Source organism: Nyctereutes procyonoides, unplaced genomic scaffold (assembly GCF_905146905.1).
Source record: "Nyctereutes procyonoides isolate TBG_1078 unplaced genomic scaffold, NYPRO_anot_genome, whole genome shotgun sequence".
NCBI classification, from domain to species: Eukaryota; Metazoa; Chordata; class Mammalia; order Carnivora; family Canidae; genus Nyctereutes; species Nyctereutes procyonoides.
Genome location: NW_026575134.1, coordinates 15,908,276 through 15,917,949, shown reverse-complemented (window position 1 = coordinate 15,917,949; position 9,674 = coordinate 15,908,276). Strand labels below are relative to the sequence as shown.

At 36.6% G+C, this 9,674-nt stretch overlaps 1 protein-coding gene across 3 annotated transcripts in view; it reads right to left on the bottom strand.

Annotated features, from left to right (window-relative positions):
- Positions 1-995: 995 nt before the first annotated feature.
- The window catches only part of ORC5 (origin recognition complex subunit 5), an 80,533-nt gene continuing 71,854 nt past the window's right edge, over positions 996-9,674 (bottom strand). For all 3 annotated transcript variants that reach the window (XM_055300953.1, XM_055300955.1, XM_055300954.1), the window contains one exon: positions 996-1,764. In XM_055300953.1, the coding sequence (XP_055156928.1) occupies positions 1,719-1,764 (46 nt within the window). In that variant the 3' untranslated portion in view covers positions 996-1,718. The remainder of the gene's footprint in view (positions 1,765-9,674) is intronic.

The window sequence follows — 9,674 nt, the reverse complement described above, 5'->3', positions numbered from 1 at the left end:
GGTTACAAGGTCTTTGTAGGGAAGCCACATATAGGGCTGGACAGGACAGGCAAGGTGCTGGACAGGGGACAGGTAGCCAGCAGTGAGGAGTCACTCACATTCCTGGAAGTGTACTTTGCCTCCTTTTTATCCTTCACCTCAGTGCCCTATTTGACAATCCCTTTCCCCTGTGACATCCCACAGTTCTCTCAAAATGCAGATTGGTCCCAGCCTATCCAAGAAGGCTGCACAGCAGACCTGCCACTCTACAGCTAACTATGAGGTGCTGAAGACTCCCCCAGGTGGCACTGCTCCTCCTTGAATCAGCTACCCATGTTGCTTTCTACTTTAATGATACCTGGATTTTTTTGTTGTTGTTGTTAAAGATTTTATTCATTTATTCATGAGAGACACAGAGAGAGAGGCAGAGACACAGGCAGAGGGAGAAGCAGGCTCCATGCAGGGAGCCTGATGTGGGACTCGATCCCGGGACTCCAGGATCATGCCCTGGGCCAAAGGCAGACGCTCAACCACTGAGCCACCCAGGCGTCCCGATACCTGGATTTCTATGCGCATGAAACCAAAGCCTGAATTGGCAATGTACATGCCTTTCCCCTGGTCCTGGTTTCTCCAAACATCTCCTGGAACACAAAATTTCACCATCTTCTGTGGGGCAAGAGATGTAGGGCAGGGTGGATGTCATCCTTTGGGAGGCCAACAGGAAGCCCATTCCTTCTGCCCCTCATTACCTCTAAACAAATTCAGGAACACAACTGCTTATTTATCTAGAATGTGGCAGACAATAAGTACGTGAAAGTTTTTTATCTGGTCGTGCCTATTATGAGAATTTTTCTTCAAAAAACAAATGAAAGAATAAAATGTCCCTGAAATGTAAACTAGGCTCTATAATTAAGCACTTTAAATCTGTTCAGAACAATTTTCAAGTATTCAACTGCTAATGGAAAGCTTCTTCAAAAATATGAACAAACAAGAAAACCAGACCCAAGGTCCATAACTGATATAAGAAAACATTTTATTGTGGAACTCTTAAAGACCAATGATTTAAAAAAGAAAAGAAAACCATCATGTAGATTAAAAAGCTAGGTTGGGTGGTTAATTGCAAGAGTGACCAGAAAAACCACACACAGGCATACTGCAGATACTAAGCAGGCTTTGATCAAACTACCTTGTGCTTTTTGAGAAAATCAGGGTGAAGGATAAGCATATACAAGCGTGGATTTAAAAAAAACTTCTATTTATTATATTTTGCAACTATGATCTTTTAAAACGGTGGCCTTAGGAAAATCTGCTTTGGCAAGCAACTGCAGAGGCTCCTGTGGAGAGGAAGTGAAAAGACTGGGCTTATATACAAGGGCTGCTGGCACGTTCAAAGCGCAGGGGATAGTTCACAGAGCAAAATGTAGTCCTAAGTAAATGGGTTTCAGGCAATTTCAGTGTTAAGATAACATCATTAAGAGTAGAACAGATTGTGCTCAAACCCTGCTGTTTATAATTAACACGTTGCTTCCAAATACTCCAGGGTCCCTGGTAAATAGTCTTCTGCTCACATCCACCCAGACCAATCAGAGTGTTTTCATCAGATTCCATGCTGGGCCAGCACCTGTCTGGACAAATCCAATAGAGCCAAAGAACTCCTCTCCCTGGCCAGCTAAGTAGTTGGATGAACACAGCTTGGCTTAGTCATTGTCACAGTGTCCATATGGCTTTGAAGCTTGTTTTCACAAGAAATCATACAAGTATTTTATTATGTCAAAGTTCACCGTCCTATAAACAAAAATAGATAATATGTTAGCATCCTCACCCCCTAGACTGCTCAGCTTTGTATGTGTGATTCTGAGAAGCACATGCAAAACAGCTGACAACTAATGCTAACCAATCCTATAGTGCTATCAAAAGCACCATGATAGGAACAGAATTAATTTTATAAAATGTCACTAGGCATAAAGTTTCTTTAAGTTTCCTTCTTTCTCCCATGCATAAAGTTTGCTTCTCTGAAAGAAAAAAGGAAACAAAGTTAGAATTAGAACTATTCAATATTCTGTATTTCAATTGCACTACAGAAAGTTTAGATTTCATTTCAAAGCTATTTGCTTTTTGTCTAATAACCAGAATAAAGTAATTAGAGATGCAAAAGTATTTAAATCTTCTCTGCTTCTGAACACTGTTTATCTTCCCAAACACCTGTTTTATCATTACATAATGCATAGCTCATCTGTCCTCATTTGTAGTTCTCATTCTTTTCAGTCTTTTAACAGTGGTGACCTGTATGTGTATTGTAACTAAATCTGTATGATCCAAGAATATGATACAACAAACAGACTATGTGAATGTATATTTTTGTACTCTGATGGCAGGCAGAATAAAATAGCAGAGAGACAGAGCCATATAATTATTTTCCTTCCCCCAAACTCATTCTTCACTATAAATATTCAGACTTGGAGGTTTTTTATTTGAATAAGTGGTCAAAATAATTAGTTATAATGATCTAGCGATAAGGATAAAATTAAAGCCTTAACATATTCAATTCTGCAAAAATAATCATCCATGGGAGAACAGTCTTTTAAAGATTCACTAATTGCACACTCTTATTTATTAAACCATCATCAATTAATGTTTTTGTCTATCATTTTGTAATACATCTTCTAAAAAAGTTTCTAAGCAAATGACTGACATATTAAATATTGTTTAAAACTTGGAACAGGGAACTATGGATACTGCTTATGAAAACACATTTAAAAATAGCTCAAATGAGATGCTCCAGCTATTGTGGTACCTAATGTAGGACCAAAGAATACCTTACTTGTTTCATTACAATAGTGCTTCTGAAGAATACTAAGCCTTTCCAAATGGTATAAAAACACTGCCAAGACAATCCTGTTATCATTAACAGTAATAAAACAACTAAAAACAATTACTCAAAAAAAAAATCTCAGGCATAACAACATAAAATGTATGGTTATCATCTCAATCTATTTTAATGTTTTTCTTTTGTTCAATTCTAGGACCTTCCAAATATACTGGCAACAAAGTACCACTAAACATTTTTTTAAAGTCATAATTAGTACAAACTTCCAGTTGGACTAAATTGCCAAAAAACCATAAATCACACTGGTTGAAACGATGTCTTTTTAGAGGATCTTTGAAGGAAACAGACATAAAGGCTATTTCTAACCACAGGCAAAAAGGGAAGGGGTATCTGTATATTTCTCCAGGTACATATACCCACCACCATAACTTTGGGTCTTAAGGTTATAAACCTAAAGTAATGAGTTAAGGTGGACTTAATGTTAACTTTTATTGTTTTGCGGGTTTTGTTTTTTTGTTTGTTTGTTTTTGTTTTGTTTTGCGGTTTCTTGACATAGTTTGGAAAAAATTTAGATGCAGGTAAGATTAAAACATATACATTTCAAAACTACATGATTAGAAACTATTTTAAGAGACAATCACACAAAATGACTAATACAAAGACACACCTACAATACTAAGAGGGAAAAGGAGAACAGAATTACAAGTCGGTAGTGACAGCACAGGAGAAGATCTGTATGACCTGGACTAGAAGAGAACATGAACAAATGAAATGCTGTGATTTGTTAGTGGCAGGACTCCTTTACTTTACTCAATCTAGCTGTGTAACTTTGAGTTTCTTCAATAAAGTGTTTTTTGATAGAACGAATGGACTGACTTAAAAACACTACACTATTTAGGTATATTCATTTATAAAAGTTCACTACATTTCATTTCTCTGCTTTGCCACTAAAAGGTACTCAAGCAAACTGAATGATACCATTAAGATTTTTGGATTTTTTTCAAGACAGTAAATTATTCAGGAATTGAGTATGTAAGATCATTCCTTTAAGAAACATTTACTGCCCAAGATGTACGAATGTCTTTATCATCCTTCCATCCCCCCGCCCAGTGTAAACAAACAAGTGACTTGCTATCTGGTCCCCACATTTATTATTCTAAGATATGGCAGATTTCGAAAGAGTAACTACAACATCAAAAATTATGTCACATATTCCAAAGATAACTTTGAGCTTTACAGGACTCAGAGACAAACAATTCACTGTAAAGAACACTTTAAATTTCTACAAAGACAATTATGTACTTTCTATGTGCTTTCTCTTCAGATGCATTTTAAATTTATATAAATATGATTTTAAGATTCTGGATAGTTTTCATTTAATACAGAAGATTCACAGCACTGAAATGAATTATTTTCTAAAGTAAGCATATAAAAAAAATAGGATAAGCCCAAATAATATTAGTGACAATTTGCCTAGGGATAATTAATTCTTAAATTAGAATCTGGAATATTTTAATACAAGTTAGTTAAATGGCATATCTAAGGATTTAATTTTGCCTCTATTTCACTTTATTGATTCTTTTACTACACTGAAATACTGTTTTTCAGAAAAACCATGAGAGACCCCTAACTCTGGGAAACAAAGGGCTGCAGAAGGGGAGGTAGGTAGGCACAGGGTAACTGGGTGATGGGCACTCAGGGGGCACGTGATGTGATGAGCACTGGATGTTGTATGTTGGCAAATTGAATTTAAATAAAATATATTTTAAAAAAAAAGAAATGCTGTTTTTCTCATGGGATACTATTTTATTCCATTCTACTTTTGTGGGCAGTTTGGGTTCTTTTTTTGGTTTGGGTCCACTTACAACTTGCAATGGGACAACTTCAAGCAACCTTGTTATTTTATGTTGTCTTCCCCAATGACTGTGTAAGAAAGAAACTTAAAACTACCATTCACATTAAGAACAACCCAAGGACAGTATTTAATAAGCTTCTCATCATCTGTCTTCTCCCATATTCTACCTCCTTATTTTGTGCTTCCTTTAAGGACTCCTACTGCTTCTCTGTCCAAACTTTTCCACCATTCCTTGGTCAATAAAGTTCTCTATGTCCTCCACCTCTTCTATGAATGTTTTTTTTCTCTTCTGGGCTTAACAGAAATCTGGCTCCCTAAAGGACCTTGCCTCTCTTCAACTCTTTCCAATAAGGTTAGAATCCAGGCAGTCCTGTTGGGTGAGGGTCGGTATCCTGATGCAAAAAGCTCTGCTCTCCTCCGAGACTCAGATTATTCCATTCACCACCCTGTGTCCCCTTGCCACTCTGTCTTAGTCACTGAATCATGCAGCATTCAGTTCAGTGTTCCTCTCCATCCCAAGATCAGCATCAGCCTTTAGTGACCTCACTGCACATCTGTCTTTCCTACCTCCAAATGACCTTCTTTTCTACTCTCATGATCATATTCAGAAATATTCTACCTCTAAAAACATAAATTCAGGCATTCTATTCTCTGATCACCAAGCTCTTTCTCTAAGCTTTCTGGAACACTTGACACAACCAGCTCACAAACCCCCTCACTTTCTCCTGATCTACAAACACGTACTGAGTATTCCGTGCTAGGCTCTGAACTACTGAACATTATCCCTTTGCTGTCCCAGTATTTAGCCCATGGAATGCTATTAGAGAAGATTCTAAGTTTCACAGATTGGTGTCACTGTAAATTCAAGGTCAGGAACCTTAAATGGGCCTTTAGTACTCCCAGCTAGTTCCTTCCCCTGATAGCACCTTCCTCCATTCCCCACAGCAGCTATTTCAAATATCCACGTTCCTCTCAAACTGCTACTACCTTATCCTTGGTCTCAGTTTTGGCTACTCCTTTAAAGGCAAAATAGAATACATCAGAATTCCCTCAACTTCTTGCCACCAAACTTCTAAACTTGGCTCCATCTGAATCCACTTCTTCCTCATGTTATAATGCACAGAGTCCCCTCTTTCATCCAGGGCTATTTCTTTCAACTCTGTTGAAAGATCCCATTTTAATATACCATTTCAGGCCATTTCAGGCCTCTCTGTCCTCTGTACCATTAACTCTCCTCTATCATCCCTTTCCCATTCAGCACTTAAATATGTTCAAACCTTTAAATAACAACCCTCTCACAACTCCACAACCCCTTCAGTAGGTAACAATCCTCTCTTCTGTTCACAGCAACAACAAAATCCTAGGTTCATGAGGATAGGATACAGATCTGTTCTATCTGTCACTATATCCTCAAAGCCCAGCACAGTGATTATAATGGGCAACACAACAAATGTTAAGTAAACAAATGAATTAAAAGTATTCTATTTGCTGCATCAATTTTCTTATAAATACTATATAAGTATGCTAATAATCTGACTTCTAACTCACTGTATTCCTTAAGTGTTCCTGATAAAGTTACAAATGACCATTTTTACATTAAATCAGATGGACTCTGCTTGATTTCTCGGCATTAGTTGCCTGTTTTGATCATTACTCCCTTCCCTTAGATATTCCTACTTTTTTTTGGATATATCTAACTCCCTATATATAACTGCTTTACCAACTTAAGCTTGTATTTTTCACTAGTATTTTTCTGTGTTTTTATGCTTCAAAAGTATGATTTTTAGTAACTGCATAGTGGTTTTTTAAAAAATAAGAATGTACAATAAACTACTGATTCATTCCCTTGTTTTGGACATTTAGGCTGTGTCCTCTGATCTAATCATTCATTCTCTACCACAGGAGTCTGGAACTTGACATATCTACCTCTTCTATGGTAACTATCCTTGAGATCTCTCATCTCTACCACACCTTGATTTGGAATGAAACTCTGTCTCCTTAGCGTCCTTCTTGTTGCTGCCCAAAAAACAAGCCTACAAAGCTTCCTTTCATCTGAAGCTTTAATGTTAATCACTATAGGAAAACATGAACTATTTATGTATTTAGCACATACTAAGTTTAAAGCATTGTTTAAGTTTGAGGTAAGGCAGTGTTTGGCAATCTCTGTTTTGAGCTTCAGGGACTTATACTGCAGAAAGAAAGATAAACTCTAATTATCAAGTAATTAATTATAATTAACGGTAAGTATCAAAAGAAAACAATGAGACCTGTATACCTACATAGTGTGACTGGAGTGGGGGGATGATGGCGGTCATGGTATGTTTAAGAATGCTTCTTTTCATTTAAATTGAAATCTAAAGGTTATGCAGCAGTTAGCTAAATAAAGGAGAGGAGGAGATGGAAAGTGCTGTGCTTGCAAAGATAGGAAGCAGAATGGTGAATATGAAGAACTAAAAAACAGCCAGCCAAGTTAAAGAACAGACACCTGGGGGAGCAGTTTCGTACCAGAAGTGGCTGGGCAACACAATGATGCAGCAGGGGCCAAATCATAGGGGCTTTCATAGGCTACATTAAAGATTCTTGTTTTTTTATCCCAAAAGTCATAGGAAACTATTGAGGACTCTGTTTTTTTTTTTTTAAAGTAAAATTGATGTATAATGTTATATTAGTTTCAGGAGTACAACATATTGATTCCACAATGCTATACATTATTCAAGGTTCACACACTAAGTGTAGTCACCATACAACATTATCACAATCTTATTAACTATTTCTTAAGCTGTATTTTTCATCTCCATGAATTATCTATTTTGTAACTGGAAGTTTGTACCTCTTAATCCTTTTAATCTATTTCATCTGTCTCCCCCACCCATTTCTCTGGAAATAACCAATTTGTTGTTTGTTTTTAAAGAGTTTGTTTTTTAGATTCCAGATATAAATGAAATCATATAATTTCATTTTCATCATTTCATTCAAATAATGAGAAATCATTATTTCTCAGCCTGATTTATTTCACTTAGCATAATACCTTCTAGATCCATCGATGTTGGAAATGGCAAGATTTTTTATATGAATGAGTAATAGTCCATTGCATATATGTACATCTTTAACCATTCATCTATCAAAGGACTCTTGGGTTGCTTCCATATCTTAGCTATTGAAAATAATGCTGCAATAAACATAGGGGTGCATATATCTTTTCAGATTAGTGGGCTATTTTTTGTAAGGAGTTAATGTCCAAAATATATAAAGAACTTACACCACTCAACACAAAAAAATCCAATCCAACTAAAAAATAGAGGATTAAAAGATGATTTTTAAAAAAGAAGATTAAAAGAGATTAAAATATAAACAGAGGACCTAAACAGATACTTTTGCAAAGAAGATATATAGATAGCCAACAGCCACATGAAAAGATGCTCAATGAATCCATTAGGAAAATGCAAATCAAAACCACAATGAGATAATACCTCACACCAGTCAGAATGGCTAGTATCAAGAAATAACAAGTACTTGTGAGGATATGGAGAAAAGGGAATGCTCATGCACTATTGCTAGGAATAGAAGCTGGTGCAGCCCCTATAAAAAACAGTAGAGGTTCCTCAAAAAATTAAAAATAGAAATACCATATGAGATAAAATAATGCCACTATTCAATATTTATCAAAAAAAAATAAAAACACCAATTCAAAAAGATACACTGAAGACTTTTAAGTAGGAGGGTGCCATTAAATTTGTATAAGATCATTCTGGCTATAGTGTGGACAACAAATTATAAAGGATAAGAGTAGACAAAAGACCAATTAGGAGACTATTAGAGAAGAGATGGTGGAGGCTGGTTTAGAGGAGTAACATTACAAATGGTGAAAGTGAACGAATTTGAGATCTATAGGAGGGACTTAGTAGTCAAAAGGACTAATGCTTGGACTGTTTGAGTGTGGGAGAGAAATGTCAAGAATGACTCTAGGTTTCAGGCCTGTATGATGTTGCCGACTGTAATGTTAACTACTGAAACAGGCAACACTGGAGGAAAGCTGGGTCATTCTTTTTTTTTTTTTTTTTTTTTTTTTTTTGGTGGCAGGCAGAAGTAAAGGTTAGAATTCCTGAGTTCAGTTTTGGAAATGTATTGATGTAGCTGAGAAACATCCAATAAAGGTCAAAAATATTAGAATAGAGGTCTGGCCTTTAAAAACTGAGGAGTTATTAATACAGAGATGGTAGTTTAAGTCACGGGTATAGCTAAAATTGCCTAAGGAAGAAGTATGGTATGAAGAAAGGAATGAGCCAAGTCTAAAGGACCCGCTACATTTAAAGGTCGGGTAAAAGGGATAAGCTGGCAAAAGAGTCTTAGAAAAAAAACCAAAAATTAAAGAGGAAAACCAGAAGACTGGAATCATGGGCTCTTAGAAAAGAGAGTTTTAAGAAGGGGAGTGGTCACCAGTGTTAGATGCCACTGAGAAGATAAACAGCCTGAGAACATTTCAAAAAAGGTTCTGGAGAAAACGAAGGAGATAAAATTCAGATCACAAGGGGAAGAGAGACCCCACTCTACTGAAAAAGGAAAGAGAAAAGATGAGCACCAGGTAGGTAGCTAAAGCAGTTCTCAACTGATGGTTTCAATTTTGTTCTGTAAAAGAATGAATGCTGAACAGAGTTCATTTGAATAGAGTCAAGAATCTTCAAAAAGAAGCCTGTGAATCATGTGTTCTATTCTTCAACAGAATAGGATGGAATGGGTGGGAGGCTGCTAGAAGTTAATCAAACAAAAGGAAAATGGGGAAACAGCCAGATTGTACAAGTCTCAAAGAAGTCCACGTTTCCACAAGCGGGGGGCTGACGCAATCTGGAAGTGGCAACAAGAAGGAAGGCTGGCACTTCAGGAGCATCCAACCTTGAGGGATTAGCGTTTGAGATAGTAAGTAGCTACCATTACAGGTAACTTCAGGGGAAGGAGTGTCCCCAGTTAAGAGTCAGGTTTTCATTAAGGCAATGAGGAAGGATATTAGAAGACAGC